The 17,421-nt window shown below is 44.7% G+C and overlaps 1 protein-coding gene across 1 annotated transcript in view; it reads left to right on the forward strand.

The window, feature by feature from the left end:
- Positions 7,809-17,421, forward strand: part of AUTS2 (AUTS2, activator of transcription and developmental regulator) — a 1,228,927-nt gene continuing 1,219,314 nt past the window's right edge. The window contains 1 exon segment of the mRNA NM_001246269.1: positions 7,809-8,158. Within this exon segment, the coding sequence (NP_001233198.1) occupies positions 7,850-8,158 (309 nt within the window). The 5' untranslated portion in view covers positions 7,809-7,849.

Consider the following 17,421-nt stretch of genomic DNA (forward strand, 5'->3'; position numbering starts at 1 on the left):
GTTTTGGAAAAGTTTTATTTTTTAAGCTTCTGGGAGAGTACATGATTATTTCGAAATAAATAATAATACATTCAAACATACATAAATTAAAGTGCCGCATAAGCAGAGAAGAGGCTGTTAATTCTGAATGGAAGTAGCAATCTGCATAAGCTAAAAAGCTTATGAGTTGGCATTGATGAATAAATTGGTCTTGATGGATGAGTAGAAATTTAGTAAGTCCAGATGGCAGGAAAGGAGATTCTGAGGTGATGGACTAGCATGGGTAGACGCATGGAAGTGTTCTGGACAAGAGCTAGCTTAGGATGCAGAGAAATATACATGCTGGAAAAAGAGGTTAATAATGTAATTGAGACCAAATCGTGAAAGGCCTTGAACACAGATGTGATGTTAAATAATTTCCTAGACTTTGTAAACAGGAGTTTGGGCTATCATTTATTATATTCTTCATGTAATTTCAAAGGATTGATATTTCTTCAACTAGGATAATACCTTGTCTGAATCTGATTCTTTTAGATCCTTTTTTTTTTTTTTTCTTTTTAGGACCGCACCCACGGCACATGGAAGTCACCAGGCTAGGGGTCTCAATCGGAGCTGTAGCCACCAGCCTACGCCACAGCCACAGCCACGCCAGATTTGAGCCGCGTCGGTGACCTACACCACAGCTCATGGCAACGCTGGACCTTTAACCTGCTGAGCAAGGCCAGGGATCAAACCCGAAACCTCATGGTTCCTAGTCGGATTCGTTTCCCCTGCACCACGATGGGAACTCCTGATCCTTTTAGATCTGTACTGCTCTTCAAATGAAAATGAAGATAAAATCATGAACCATCACAAGTCATCTACCAAATCCAATATAGAAATTGATCCTCAAGGTTATAATCAGTGATAAATATGGAGATCTCCCATTAGTAGTATTAGAGAGTCATTTAAAGTTTTTTCTTATGATCATCCGTTAATTTCCCCACCTGACCATGTCGATTCTTCAGGTACAAAGGACTGCCCTGAGAAGGAATTGGAAGACTCGTTGGTTTTGTCACAATCTAAAGCTTGTTAAATTTGCCAGAACTACTTTTCACATGAAGATCATTTGGCCACAAGCAGGTATCTTTCATTGGCCTTCATGTGGCAGAGTCTGAAGACAGTGGGTTGATTGATATATGATTCATCAAGGGCACAGGCAGAGGTGATGAAAAGTTTATCACACAATATGAAAGTGGCACAACATATAGCGCATTGAACCACATGTTTCCTCTCTCCCTCTCTCTCTTTTTTTTTATGGGCCCACTATAGACATATGGAAGTTTCTGGGGCCAGGGATGGAATCCAAGCTGCAGCTGCAATCTGCACCAAAGCTGTGGCAATGCTGGATCCTTTAACCCACAGCACTGGGCCAAGGATTGAACCCATGCCTCAGCAGTGACCCCAGTCTCTGCAACTGGATTCTTAGCCCACTGTGCCACAGTGGGAACTCCTCCCTTTTTTTGAACATTAAAACTACAGTTTGAAAAACAACTTCTAGTGCCAAATAAAATAAAACAGCAGGTGATAATTAGGGCAAAGTTACAACAATGCTATTACCGATGGGCTACCTGTCAGTTTATGCAAGCTATCACTTCTCCCCAGGAATAGTTATTATTAAAAACGACTTATGAGTGTTAAAGAAGGGACATTAAAGGTGTTTATCTCCTTATTTGCTCATTTGAAAATGGCATAAAAACAGGCCCATTAACCAGCTCAGTTCTACCTTGGTCTCAGGGCAGACACACACACAAAGTATGTAACTGAAAGCTATAAATGGCCAAAACATAAACCTTAGTGCCTTGAGTTAAAAATCAATTTTCCTAATAAATTAAGTTAAAATATTTTATACCACTATGTAATATCAAGAAGGATGTATTAATAATTGCCGTGTTGGCAGAGTGCAAAGTGTAAGACTTAGGGGGATGTAAAAATTTAGTAATTTAGAAAATCTAATACCAAGAATAGCTATCTGATGGGTAGAAGGCTCATAGTTTAGTTCAGCTGTTGAGCTATAATAGTATTCTCTGACTAGTCAAGGTTGAATGTTCAAGATGTAGTTTGAATTAATCATTGATTTGAATAAAAGGTGCACAACTGGAGAGGCTCTCTTGGGTTAAGTAGTTTATTCCTGAATGCAGATGTAAGTTTTTTCCTTTTTGTATTCCAGAAGCTCTTGAGTGTCTTCCCTACTAAACAAGCAAGCTCTTTTGGAATTATTATTATTTTTTAGCTTTACTCTCTATCAGCTACAATCTTTGAGCTAAGAATTCACCTAAGCTTTTGCTGATATGAATTATAAGCTCATTCAAACTGCCCATTTCAAGTTTAAGCTTTCTCTTTTGTTCTGCCCAGTAAGAAAACTGATGATATGCTATGCTTTATTTTGGTTTACTTACAGTGTGCCATTGTACAGTCATACTAGATGGTATTGTGTGAATAAACCATAGCTTGTTGGTCCATCTGACTGTTGATGAGCATTTGGGTAGTGACATCAGTGCATGAACAAAATGAAGTTTTATATAGGTACTCATATGTACACAAACAATACCCCCCATAGCAATAATTTTTTTTGTTGAAGTGTAATATATATTAGAGAGAGAAGTGTAGCTTGATGAAGTTTTATGCGAGCACACGTGTACAACCAGTACCAAGCCCAAGAAACAGAACATAACCAACTTCGCAGAAGCCCTATTTATGGCTCCTCTCAGTCATTAGCTCCTTTCAAGTATAACTACTATTCTAACTTCTGATAGCCTAAATTTTTGCCTGTTTTTGTACAACACATACTCTTGTGTGTCTCAGTTCTTTTACATAGCATCATATTTATGAGATTCATACATGTTACTGCATTTAGAAGCAGACTGTTCATTCTTAGTGCTCTATACTGTTTCATTATATGAATATATCACCAATTATTTACTTCACTGTAAATGAATGTCCTGATTGTTTCCAGTTGAGGGTTATTTATAAATAGTGTTGCTCCGAGATACTTAACAGGTATCTTTTGGTATATATTTTACATTGGTATATTCCTAGGAAAGAAATTTCTGGGCCAGAGCATTCTCATATATTTAACTTTAGTAGATATTTCGATTTTCCAAAGTGGTTGTACAATATACATAGCATTTGATCTCTTGAGGAATTCTTTTGAGGAAGGCATTTCAGCATAACCATTATGAGAATAAGTTTTGGAGCTACTAAGACCAAATTCAGCTCACCATGGAACAGCTATGCCAACTATGCTTGAACTTCTTAACCCTCAGTTTACATACCTGTAAAATAGGTATAATAAAACCTTTCTCAAAATTTATGAGCATTAAATGAGATATTTATTTTAATGCAATTTAGAACAATGCTAGTTGATAGTAAGTGCTTAGCTTATTATATGGTGGTTTTTAATCACCAGCTCTCACCACATAGACAATCTGGAGAATTAGAAACAAATATGGGCAATATAATCAACAAACAATTTTTTTTTCTTGTCTTTTAGGGCTGCACCCACAGCATATGGAGGTTCCCAGGTAGGGGTCAAATTGGAGATGCACCTGCTGGCCTATACCACAGCCACAGCAACACAGGATCCAAGCCAAGTCTGCAACATACACCACAGCTCATGGCAACGCTGGATCCTTAAACCTCTGAGTGAGGCCAGGGATCGAACCTGAGTCCTCATGGATACTAGTTGGGTTTGTTAACTGCTGAGCCACAATGCGAACTCCCACAAACAATTTTAATTCTCCGATGGAAGAAAACTGAGACTATGACCCAAAAGGCATTACCAATTCCAGCGAGCACTACACTTGGACCCTGAAAAAAAAAATCATTTAAACATTATCCCAAAATGCATTTGCAAATTACTCTTGCCAGAGGCAAGGTTCTTGGATGCAGTGCATTACCATCCATTTTTTCCCCTACCAGACATTACTCTTTAAAGACAGGACTGCCAAGGGCTACTCTGGAACGTCACTAATGTTATACTTTTTATTATATTTGCCAATTTCACACCTTCCTCAACCCAACCCACAAAGTTGTTGAAAAGTGACTATAATTATACATTAGTTCCTAGTTTCCTTGAAATTGATCAGTATTTATGTTCTACATTCTTAAAAATCCTAAAAATGAGTCCAGAAACTTGCTTTAAATTACAAGACCTTGCATTTCTTCTCTTTTTTTTTTTCTGTTTTTGGAGGCATGAGCTTGATAACCTCAGGGTGGATTTCAGCAGCTGCTGGGACAATTCCTCAAAGTTATCACAGAAGTTACATTCTGTACAAAAGTACTGTTTTAGTTAATGGCTCCAGGGGCAGCAGGCTTAGTTAATCTTGGACAGGTTAATTTTGGAAGGTGGCACGGTGTTCCTAATAAATTGCATCAGATCCCATCTACCAGTTACTAGTTTCAAGAAATGAAGCCCACAATCTACTTGAAAATATGTCATCTTTTGAGAAGGCCAGTGGTAGACCTGAAAGGGGACTTTCTGAACATTTAACTGAACTTCTTTGAATTACAGATGAGAAAACTAGTCATTTAACAGTCTTGCCTGAGGTGAAATGCTTTATTCTCTGAACTTACAAAAAGTTCAAGTCTCATTCATGGTTTAGTGGCTGCTCCTCTTTGCTCTTGCTTTTTGGTGCCCATCATCCTCCCAGCCCATCCCCAACCTCAGTTTAGATCCAGCCCTGGGATCTGGAAATGGGGACACTGAACACGTGTGACTTAAGGGAATGACCAATCATTAAACTGTTCTAAATGCAAGATGTGCGAGGCTTGCCTACTAGAACATTAAGATCCAAGATTCTCTGTTTGGTGGACCACTGTATTTCTAGTACCTAGAACCGTGCCTGGTACATAGCAGGAACGGTTAACACTTCATTTAACTAATAAGTGTTAAATGAAGACATGAATGGGAGTTCCCACTGTGGCTCAGCGGTAACAAACCTGACTAGTATCCATGGGGATGCAGGTTTAATCCCTGACCCTGCTCAGTGGGTTGAGATTAGTGTTGGGGTGAGCAGTGGTATAGGTCTCAGACACACCTCTGATCTGGGGATCTGGCACTGCTGTGGCTGTGGTGTAGGCCTGGTTTGACCCCTAGCCTGGGAACTTCCATATGCCTCGGGTGTGGCCCTAAAAAAAAGAGAAATGAGTGAAAGAATTTTGGCTAGGTCAGATTTTTACCTATTTACTTTTTCTTTTCCGCCTCCTTACAGTTGTACCAATAGAAGTGCAAATTTAGATTTTAAAAAGGAGAAATTATGTACAAAGCGTCTAGAAGGGTGACTGATTTATTGTGGGCAATTGAAAAATGTCAGTTCATAACCCCTTTCTTTCCCAAGTGGAGGGTACTGGGGGTTAGGGGTGATATGCAGCAGTTTTTACCTACCTGGACATAAACTGAAGCGGGTAGCTAACAGGTTGCTGGTGAGAAAGGGCTGTTGGCATCTTTCTGATCCATATCAGAAATTCCAGTGCCCTGAAAAGCATACAGCTATTTTACCCGGAGAGGCTGGTCGCATTTGTTGATCGATTTTGGGCTGCAGTCAACTCTTAACTTTTTATAAGCACTAGCTACACTGCGGCGGGAGGAGGAGCAGGGATAGGAAAAGCAGGGAAACCCTCTCTCCGCTCAAATAAAAGAAGCCTTCGGTGGCAGAGTCTGCGTTTTGAGGGTCTACTGTGTCCCTGGTCTAGGGCAGTCCCGGCCCCTTCAGTTTCCCCTCCTCGCTCCTGGCGGCTGCCGCCTAAGTTCAAGTTCGGCCTTGGACGCGCGCGCTCCCTGTTTCCAAGCCTCTTGCGCGTTTCAAGGGCCCCTGCTTGGAGGCTCGGAGGTCATTCTAGTGCGGGGTCACTCGGCCACGCGTTGTGCTACCACGTGGAAGAAAAGTTTCCAACTCTGCCTTGGGGCCTCCCGGTGCCCTCCAGGGGCTGAGGCCAGCGCTTTGGCACCGCTGCCTTTTCTTTCGCCTGCTGTCGCGCCCCCCCTCATTTACCGGGGAAGTGCCCCCGCTCTTGTATCCTTTCCCTGAAATCCCTCCTTCTCTCCTTGCACAGGTCGCCAAGGAAAATACCCTGGGGACCTCCCGAGAAGGCGGCCGGGGTGCCTCCAGCTGTCCCAGGGTAGGGGGTCCAAGGATAAGTGTCCCGAGAAGGGTGCGGGGGGCGCGGAGCTAGGTGCGTGGAGCAGAAAGGGGACAGTGGCCCACAAGCCCCTTTTCTGCGACTAGTGGGATCGTGCCGAGGTTTCCACACCCTCACGCGCCAACTCTGGCGGGCCACAGCAGACCCCACGCGGGCGGCCCCCTCCACGCCCCCGCCTGCCCCCCTTTCTCCCACTCCCCGCTCCCCTCCGCCCCCAGTGCGCAGGCCCGGCCGCCCCAGCGCGCATGCCCTGGGCTCGCGAGCGCGGCCAGCCCCCAGCCTTTTGCTTTCTACACATTCTACAACTGGGGAGGGGGCGGGGGAGGAGGGAGCCCGGCCGGCCACGTGATCCAGCGGGCCGGGGCCGCGGGGGCGGGAGCGCGCGCCGGGAGAGGCGCGGGGAGGGCGGTGCGCGTGCTCGCGGCGCGCGCGGGCGGGCGCGGGGCTGGGCTGAGGCGGGCGGCGGCGGCGGTGGGCTGGCCGCGGAGGGGGAGGAGCGGGAGCTGAGCGAGGCAGGCGGGCGGAGGATGGGGCCGTGCCCGGGCTCCCGCTGCAGCCGCCCGGGGACACGCCGTGCACCCTCCGGCTCGGGGCTCTAGCGGTGGCGGCAGCGTTAGCGGCGGCGGCGAGAGCGGCGTTCCCGGCGCTTCTTGGCCGCGTTTCTCGGCTGGGCGAAGAGAAGAGGCAGCGGCGGCGGCACACCGGTGTCTCTCCCGCTGGAGATTTCTTTCTGCTTTCCTCGTCGACTGACTCGCCCCCTCCCTTTTTTGAGGAAGGGTGACCTCTTCTCTGGGACTGGAAAAGATATTTTTTGAGGAGGGGGGGCGGGTGGCAGCGTCAGGGGCTGCTGCCTCTCTTCTTTCATCTCCCTCTCCTCCCCCCTCCAAGCCCTAAAAGCAAACCCCACAACTGCTCCAGCATCCTCCTTCCCTTCCTCCACCTCCCTTCTCCTCCACCTCTTCCAGTTTCGCCCTCTTCCCCTCCTAATTATTTCATTATTATGCTTCCCTCTCTGGGGGGTCTCGTTCCTCTCAGGTCGCTCGGAAGCCTTGGCCTCCCCTGGCTGCATTTCTTAAAAATTTTGGAGCCTGGGAGTGAGTTTTCTCTGAGGCGTGTGTGAGAGGCGGCGGGGGTGTTTTCCTGCGCGAGGGGCGGGTGAAGTTCATTGCCCCCACTTTCCCGCGACCTTTTCGGACCCGATTTGGAATCGGGGGGGGCCCAGGCGTTTTCGGGGGGCGGGGGGCGCGGCGGAGAATGGCCGCGGGGAGGGCTCCCCGGAGCCTCCCAGTCTCTTGATCAAAGCATTCCGCTATTCTGATTTATTGCCTGCTTGGTGAGTTATTTTTTTTTCCCCTCTAAAGGAGACCTGTGTGTTCAGCCATTACTTTGCTCGGCGCTGCTCACAGGAATCTCCGACCCTCGGTGCTGTGGGCAGCCCCGCACTTGGGCTCCTCGCCTCTCGCCCTCGCTCCCGTCCCTCCTCCCTCTCTCCGCCCCTTCCCCCTTTTCTTTCTCCTCTCTTTCTTCCCCTCTCTCCCTTCTTTCGGCCGCCGTCTCCCCCGCGCCCTCCTCGGGGCGGAGGGAAGCCGAGAAGGGGGAGGGAGGGGTTGGTGTCAATTTTTTTGTGCGGCCGCGGCCGGAGCCTGTGGCGGGCAGGCGGCGAGCGGGGAGACCCCGGCGCGGCAGAGCCATGGATGGCCCGACGCGGGGCCATGGACTCCGCAAAAAGCGGCGGTCGCGGTCGCAGCGAGACCGGGAGAGGCGCTCCCGGGGCGGGCTGGGGGCCGGCGCGGCCGGCGGCGGCGGGGCCGGCCGGACCCGGGCGCCCTCGCTCGCCTCGTCGTCGGGCTCCGACAAGGAAGACAATGGGAAGCCCCCGTCCTCCGCCCCGTCCCGGCCCAGACCCCCGCGGAGGAAGCGGAGAGAGTCCACCTCGGCCGAAGAGGACATCATTGATGGATTTGCCATGACCAGCTTTGTCACTTTTGAAGCGCTGGAGGTAAGGGGGACCCCCCTCGCCCCGGTTTCCCTTTATAGGCACGACCCCCACCCCCCACCGCCCGGCTGTGCCCGGCCGTGCCCGGCCTGCTACCTCCCCCGTCGCGCTCCCGTCGGTCTGGCTGGCTGTCTGTCTGGGCTGAGGTCTTATTGTTGGGGGGGGGGAGCTGGGGGCGCGGGCAGACAGGCAGCAGGAGGGAATCGCCAAGCCGTGCCTGGTCTCCTGGTTTCCTCGTTCTCGCTCGCCTTCCCCCTGCGCCCCCTCCCTGCACCCCCTCCGCAGCAGATGGGCAGAAAGAAAGGGGTTCAGGCATCACAACAATGCGCCCCCCTTCACGGAGAGCTCTGCCCCTACTCCTTCCTCCTCTCCCTCCCCAATCATGGCTTCTTGGCTGGTGGAAGTCTCTTTGCTGGGTTTGGGGCGCCTGTGGACGGTTCTCTGTGTGCTTTCTACAGAGCCATATGTCCCTATGTGTGTGTCTGTGTAGTATAGACCTTTCCTGGGTGTCCTCGGGACCGGAGACTGATGGGGTTTTGTGGTTCTTTGCCCCCATCTCCTGCCTTTTCCCCCCCTTTTTTCTTCTCTTCTTTCTTTTCTTTTCTTTCCTTCCTTATTTCTTATTTCTTTTTTTTTTTCTTTTTTCTTTTTGGGTAAGGCTGGGGAAGGGGGCGTTTTCTCCTGGTTGGGAGAAAGGAGGGAGGAGGGGAGGGAGGAGAGGAAAGGATGGAATATCTTTCTGTATTCCGAACGGGGCTCTATTACAGAAAGGGTTAATTGTACTATTATCTATACACATACATATGCACATGTGTGTGTACATGAGTAATTCCGTTAAAGGACAGAAAAAGGTACACCAGGGAGGGCTAGTGGGAGGAAAGAATAAAATCCTAGCTGGTATTTGAAGGGCTTGTCACCCAATTGTCCCTCTCCTTTTCCTTTTCCTTTTTTTTTTTTTTTTTTTGCGTGTTTTCATTTTTTTTTTTGCTGATTGGCTTTGTGTGTGTATATCTATGTATGTCTTTCTTTATTCCTTGGGCACCTGCAGCGTTGATTTCCAAATGCACATTTTCCTGCTAGCTAACCTGTTCTTTGGGGTGGGGGGGGCACAGATAGAGGGAGATTGTCCAGGGGTCAGAGGGAAACTCTGTTTACCTGGACGGGTCTGTTTTGGTGCTGGCATCAGTTACTGGTGTCCATAAATGTCACCCCCTTTTTCTTTCCCCCACCTTCCTCTCCCCACCCCCAACACTCCACACACACAGAGCGCTTTGAGATTCTGCAGAGTTGGTCCGGCTTTCTTAAGCACAAAACCAAGATAGGAGTTGGTTTCTAGCCTTTCCTGCACCTGATGTGATGGTTTGAGGTTCCTGAAAGAAACTTTTCCCTTTCTTTTGGTTTTTGCTGTTATTATAGTACAGTTTGCAATGCTCAAATGCAAGCTTTGTTAATGACAGCTTAAATATCACGTGGCAGTAACTGTACAGGTTTAGGTTGCTCTGTGTGTGCGTGCGTGTGTGTGTGTGTGTGTGTGTGTGTGTGTGTGTTTGGGTGTCAGGTTTAAAAATTTTTAAAAAGGAAGCCTTCTTGTCAGGTTGTTCTTTTCTGTTTGAACTGCTTTTTTGGTTGGGCTGCTGGTGGTGATGGTGGTGGATGGTGGCCAGTGGTTGGGGAGGAAGGGAAGGTGGTGGTATTAGTGGCCATAGATTTTGATGTTGGTGATTGAATCAGTTATCCTTTGGTTCTAGAACTGGTGCTTTATTGGCTAAAATGGATCTTACACAATTCTTTTGAGTGTTGAGGCTCACCACTTATTAGGATAATTCTAACTGTGGCTTCAACTTTGCCAAGGTGGGAGTGTACTGTAGAGTGTGACCTCTTTCTTTCTCTCTGCCTCTCTCTTGTTTTAAAATAAGACTTGAAATGGCAGCGTGTGTCCTAGTACATAAATTAGAAAATGCTGCCTAGAATTTGGTTTACCATTGCTCTCTGTGGTTGGTTTAGGACAGTATTTGTAAGAGTTGCTTACAAGTGGTTTTGCTTCCTGCATGGTTATCCTGGGCTGCTATGTGGCCCCTGTCAGTAAGTAAGCAAGAGGGGCCTGCAGGTTCCCATGAACATTTTTGAAGGCCAGGCAGAGTTAGAACTTACGCAGTTGTTTTTGATTGTTTTACTTTTAATAAGTATTTGGCTGGGCTTGTATGTGTATATCTATCCATTTGGCTTTTGAGCAAAAACATGCCCATTTTAGTTTCTTTTGAGTGTAAAAACCTTTACATTTTAAAAGAACAAGGTCAAAGTGTACCGTTAATACCATTTCTTTCCTTGCTGTGATTATTTTTCTTTCCCTTTTCTGGATTCAGAACCCAGGTTACTTTGGTGAGCTGAAATCACCCTGCCTTCATACCTGAATATCATTCCCATATCTTTGCATGGGTATAAAGTTTCTTTAAAACTTCATAGAAAATTTACGGAAGTACAGAGAACAGAATAACAAGTCCCAATGTACCGATCACCAAGGTTCAACGATTGTCAACTCATTGTCAACTCATTGATATCCCATCTAGTCATCCCCTCCTCCCTGATGTGATGTGAGATATTATGTATTTTTAAGTGATAATGGCTCAGAAAACAAACAAACAAGAAACTTGGTAAATTAGCAACATTTCCCGAATATCATCCAGTATCCTGTCAGTGTTCACATTTAGGAGTCCCAGTTTTTGTAGAGCTTTCCCATAAATAAGCTTTTCAGATTAAAAACATACAATGAGAAATAAAAACTGTCATGTATGTCTGGTTTTGTGGGACAAGGTGGATCTGTTTGCTGTGTATCACATTTGGGTCTGTGCTGGATGGCCAGAAACATGTGTGTGGTGATCATTGAGGTAAAGCCTCTGGTGCCCCACTGTACTCACTTTGGAAGATTTCCTGAACGATCACCAGGAAATATGAGGGCTTATTAGGAAACAGGCAACTAAACTATGAACTTGAGACAGAAATGTATGTTACAGGAGTGCTTGTAAATGTTAACTCTTAGCATCTATAATAATTCTTATCTTAAAAATCTATGTTTTTGTGTCTAGAAAGGAAATTACTTGTCACCATGTATCATCGAGTTTGCTGCTTAGTATGTTGTGATGAGAAACTAGAAATACTGGCTTGCAGGGCTAGGCTCTTAAGCTTATGTGGGTTCAGAGCAGTAGCAAACTGTGAAGTGTAGACTTTGGGTGTTAATGGACACATCATTTGACTCCATACTTTTGTCCCGAGTAACTGATTCTGACTTCCCTTTTAAAAAAGAGGCTCCTAACTCATAATGAAATGTGCTGGTATAAATTCTTCCCCGCTAACTATGGTTTAACTCATAGTACTGGAGGAAAAGTAAGAAACCTGCCTAATGAAAAATCTGTGTTTTTATGTTGATTATCTTTCCTCTCTTGTTGGATTTTTATTTAAAGTGATGAAAGCGCTGGACATAGTTTGAGACGTCCCACACTTTCTAGGCAGTGGAACTGGCTGAGGTAGTTTCATATTCTGCAGGGACACTTATCTTGAGTAATTGTGCCCTGAAGTTCAAGTATGTGATTGTGAAGAGCCTCATGATAGAAGATGAGAGGGTAAGTGAGGAGGCTAAAGTTGAACATGGTGTTCTTTTCATTATGCATTTGAGAAGCAGAATTACCATTTGGATTTGGTATTGTTTATTGGGATAGTCGGATAGTCTTTGAGTGAGAGTGAATATCCCCTGATAACAAGCCTCCTTAAAAAGTAGTTTCCAGCAAACGAACTATAAATGGGTATGCTGGGGTTCTACTACTGTCAGTATAACCTGATGTGCCTTTCTGTTGTTATTTGCATTTCTTTCTATGTAGTCTTGACTAGGAAGCCATGTGAGCACCATGGCTGAAAATTTGACTATTATTTCCCCCCTCGCTCTGCTGCTGTGCACTGGGTTCTTAGGGCAGCCTCCTTTTGTACAACTGACCGGGGGAAACAAAGATGAAATTGTGGGATTAGCAAATAGGAGGCCAGTTGGAGCTTTTCAGGCTTGTGAAAATGAAGGCAGACTCATTTCTGGTGGATAGAGGATCAAACCAAGACTTTCATGTGGGCTTCGTTTCCTGGCTGTTTCAGGGCTTGCCCACACATTGGTAGCATAAGTAGGCTGGCTGCATAGCATTTGATGTACTTATAACATGACAGGTCAGTAGGCTCTAATAATTTACTGTGGTCAAATCTCACTTTTTTTTCCCCTCAGTTGTTTAAAAAACAGCATTAATCATGTTCCTTATATCAGTCAGCAAATATTTATAGTGTTTGGTATGTGCACAGCATTAGAAAGTGTATAGAGGAACCTAAAATATATATACTGTCTTGAGGGAGTGTGCCGTTTAGTTGATAAACTTGTCTAGCAGCTATAAAATAATTTTGAAACAGACACTCGAATGCCTAATATCAAGTGTAATAGGCTTTCAGAGAATGAATAGTGGGATAGGCTGAAGTGTTTTGAGAAGGCTTCCTGGAGCCTATGGGACCTAGAAGGTTGTAGTGATGTGGATAGGTAGGGAGGGAGTAGGGGTGGGGGGGTTTCTGAGAGGAGGGAATGGCAAAGAGGGCACAGAAATCAGATGAGTGATTAGAATTGTGGGGCAAGGAAGGGCTGGTGGAAATGAGAACAGAATTGTGTAAGTAAAGATGGGGAGTCAGGAGACCAGTGAGGACCCGCATTCCAGGCTTGGCTGTCCTAAGTTGTTGAGTGACCTGGAAGGCACCCTCTAAAAGCAATGTGTTCTTTTTCCACTGGTTGAGAGGGTTAGAGTAGTTCTAGAGCAAAGCTGTAAGGGAGCATACATTCCTAGGTTGTGTTCTAGACCCAAATAATGTGATCTCCTCTCAGAGAGTTTTGGAACTTGATGGACCACACAAAATTAAATGGATGATGTGTTCTGCCAGAATTAGAAGTCTTATATTAATGTGTATGTGAGTTTTGAATATCGGATAAGGAGATGTGATGCACCTTATTTCCTAATTTATTTGACCACAAGGCACCTTCCTTCTTGGCATTGTAATTCATAATCCATAACCTAGTATGGGAGATACTGGAAAAGATCTTAAGTGTCTCTTCCAAATTTGGGACTTGGTAATCTCTGCATGTAGGGTACGTGAGCTGATGGTAGACAACTTGGAAAAAAAGACAAAACCAAACAGGAACAGAGGTTTCAAGTGGGAATGGAGGCTGCTGCTTAAGTGGGAGTGGCAAGGGGAGTGTAAGATGAAAATAACCATGATTAGTCCACTTCTCATCCTGCTCCCTTTCCCTGCCTGGTGTCAGCCCTTACATTGATTGTTAGCAACCCCACCATGAGGTGAGTATTGGTGAGTGATTCTCATTAAGTTCTTTCAGTGTGATAGCACCCCAAGTCTGATACCACCAAGCTTCTTTCTAGCCAGGGAGTTTTATCTTCTCTTGTTTTCTTCTGGTTTCCTGGTTTCCTGTATTGCTGCCTTTTAGCAAGCCAGGAAAGAAAGAAAGAAAGAAAGGAAGAAAGGAAGGAAGGAAGAAAGGAAGGAAGGAAGAAAGAAAGAAAGGCTGGATGAGAAAGGAGGTTGACACTGATGTTAAAATAAAGGTCTCAAATTATCTGCCTTTTGCTCGCTTATGTATGAATGCTTCTTCAAGAAAGGTCAGAACCCTTCTGTTCAGCAGTCAGGGAAGGCTGTAGAGCTTTGTTTCTGTTATATTTTTCCTTTTCTATCTTGGGAGGTTTGAGATGGGACTTCTGAGTAAATGGGTCAGTTCAAGCATTTCATGTTTGACAACCTGTGTAGCTTTAGGATCTAAGGAGTTCCTAAGTGGTGAGAAAGTTTACAGAAAAAGAGGACTGTGAATTATGTGCCTGGTGGTGAATTCAGATATTTTACTGTACTTACTGAATTTCAGTATGTCACTGTTCAAGGCCGAGCGTCACTTCAGAAGTATTTATGTGAGATGAGGTCGAAGATTTCGATATGGTGATTCCATGTGCTTTGTATTAGCTGTTGAAATGAACTGCTTTAGATCTTTTTAGGAAAGAAATAGGATATAAATGAATCAGTAAATTTAAAAAAGAATCACAAAGTTAGTGATTAGCTTTTGAGCCTTTCTGACAGTGTTTTCCTCTAGCCTTCACCATGGAAAAAGGGTTAAAAAAGACAGCATTTACCATGATTCGAGGAGATTTGAGGAGCAAGGAGGGTGATAAAGAGATTTTCAGACTCTTCTATACAACAGTTTTATATGCTGTCAAAAATAAATGATTATTTAGTTTGAGAGTGTTAGGATTAGAAATAAGGTTCTCAAACTGAGAAAATAATAGTTGTTAAAGAATAATTTATGTTTCACTTGCCAAGTTTGGAAGCCTTTGGGCAGAAGGTCTGTAGCGCTTCTTGATGGAAGAAGGGGGTGTATGTACATAGGGTGAATGGTGGGTTAGTGTTTTTACATTTTATTTTATTTTACCCCTATGCTCTAATACACTAATATACTAAATGTAGTTTAACTTTTTAAAAAAGTTGCCTCATGCTATTTTTTTTTTTCCCCTCAAGAAACAACACTTTTTTTTCAGGATTAAATACAGTGTTTTGTTGACTTAGGAAAAAGAACTTGGTAATGGGATAGCAGCTCTTTATTTGAGGAAGTTCTGAAAAAAATCAGATTTAAAAGCTCTAAATAATTGAAGTTTGGAAGAGCTGGGTGGAAATTAATTTGGGAAACCTGAGGCAGGAGCGGATCAAAGCCTAGTTAGGGACATTTAGTTGGGTCAGAAGAGTTTACATAATCTGTACCTGTTCCATGAATAGATGAATGCAATTTTTTTTTTTCTCCTAGAAGTGGGGCATAGAATTTAAAGCTGGTGAGACCCTACGTTTGTGTTCCTTCTTCCAGATCTGAACTGTGTTCTTCCTTCATTTCTTCTAATAAGCCTGGCAGGTAGCGGCGTATGCAGTCAGTGCTTGTCTTTGTAAGATCACAAAGAATATGTCCTCTTTATGCTGTTAGTAACTGAGGCGGGGACACTTAGACTGGCTTCCTTTGCTTGCTTAGGAAGGGACTAAGCAAGTATAGTCTTCTGTGTGTCTGTCCTTTCCAGTCTCTGATTCTGTCCTTTGCAGGGGAGACTTGTAGTCTGAAATCATGGGTATTGCTGCTGTCTTTATAGGTGTTTATTTCACCTTCTAGTGCATATGTCAGTCTCATCTTAAGATCCAGCAGATTCCCCACCACCCGCTGCTTCTCTCCCTTCCGCCCTCCCAACTTCCCTCCCTTCTTTCTCCTCTCTTTATTAGTAGAGCTGTCAAAATTATGAATGCAGTTAGTAAAAGGTGATGGATTTAGGAAATTCCGAATGACATGTAGAAACTTGCAGTTCTAAACTGCATTATTTGAACATTGAGAGTCTGTTTGCGGGACTCTGAAATTAGCCCAGTGAAGGTAAATTGCTTGCCTCAGTCTTCTGGGCTATTATCAGCACATCCTTCTGAGTTCTCATTCATAGCTGAGCTCTGGTTAGAGTTTGCCTGGACAAATACCGCAAATGACCAACTACATACAAACGTTTTTTACATTTTGTCGTTTTGGCTCGCTCCGATACCTCGTGGTGCCGTCCCTCTGGGCCCTGGAAAACCCAGGTGCAGTAAAACGGTGTCACAAGAGGAGAAGGGAAAAGCCCAGAGTGTGTCAGTAAAGGACAGTGGCTAAGACAGGTTGGGATTCATTTTTGGCAGAAAGCCTTCAAATTGCAGGTACTGTGTGTGATGGCTAATAACCGAAACATTTTGAAATGACCTGGACTGGATAACCAAGCACAGTCTGTGCAGGCAGATTGCAACTCTTGGTCATATGGGTGAAATCTGATACTTTTAGACTGAACTGGGATAGGGTTTAAGTCAAAGCCATGGTCAAGTTGTAATGATTCCTGAGGGACGTGGGGATGTGGTTTTCCTTGTCTCCACACCTACCTGACGGTGTGGCAGAGCACCACCAACCTCACTTTAGGTTTCTGCAGAGTTTCTGACGGCAGTGATGTCTGAGAACTTTGAAAAGAGGAATTAAGAGTCCAGTATTCCATTGATTTCTCTGTAGTTGCACTGAAGTAGACTTTTTTTTTGGTGGGGGGTTTGTTTGCTAGGGTCTCTGTTCAGTTCTGCCTACTGGCTAAAGGTGGTTTAGTGAATAGTGTTTCAAAGTTAAAAACTAAGCAAGGGGGAAAAAAAAAACCCTAAGGCAATGAAAATGTAGATGGAACAATAGTTGAACATTAGATTATCACTTGTTTTCTGGCCACATTCTAGAAATTCCAATGCTCCACCCATTCATTCTCTCTCTACATGTTCAGTTGGCAGAAGTAATGAAGGTCTTGGATTGTGCTGTTCTAAGAAATGATTTTATATAGTTCAAGGGAAATTATAGTTTCACTGGAACAAGAGGGGAAACAAGCATTTGGTATGGTGCATGGCTGTGTATTGCCAAGTTTGCTCCTTCCTCATTTGTTAGGCTGATCAGTTTGATTATTTGTATAAAATTACAGTTTTGAGGTTAATGAGCAGAGCTTCATCTTTAGGAGGTGTTACTCCAAAGTTAGGGCCTGAACTTTTTCAGAGCAATCTTTTGATCCATTTCACCCGCGCTATTGTTGGCCGCTGTGCTTTCTAAGCCAAGAGTGGCATTAGAGGCACAGCTGTTGTCTTTAGAAATGCTGTAGTTCTACCTCTCATTTTGCAAATGAAAACACAGCCCAGAGGGGTTAATTGTCCTGCTTAAGATCACTCTGGGGGTTAGAGGCTCTCACTGTTAGCCAGTGAAACTAGGAGACTGTGTGCTTCTCCTTAGCATTTGGATTCCCAAGGATTGAGAACCTTGGAAGGATTTTGTGTGTGTGTGTGTTTAAGCAGAGGTAATACTACAAATGAGAATGATCACCCATGATTAGAAAGCTTCCTGTTTTTTTCTTATAAATCTTCTGATTATTACTCAGTATCAAGAACCTTTTAAAAGCATTCTGCTTTTCCCTTTCATCATTGCCCTTTCTCTGCAGATCTATTAGTCTTTTTTAACACCCCTCTTCCCCACCCTCTTAATGAGAATGTGAAAGAAAAAATAAATATTAGGGTAATGATAAGAGGCTTTCTTATCCTTGACTGTCCAATGGAAAGATAAAATAACTGTTTGGATATAAGATGATCTTAATGTGGCCCACTTAAAATTTTAGTAATGGGGTGGGGGGTAG

The sequence above is a fragment of the Sus scrofa genome, chromosome 3 (assembly GCF_000003025.6).
Source record: "Sus scrofa isolate TJ Tabasco breed Duroc chromosome 3, Sscrofa11.1, whole genome shotgun sequence".
Lineage (NCBI taxonomy): Eukaryota > Metazoa > Chordata > Mammalia > Artiodactyla > Suidae > Sus > Sus scrofa.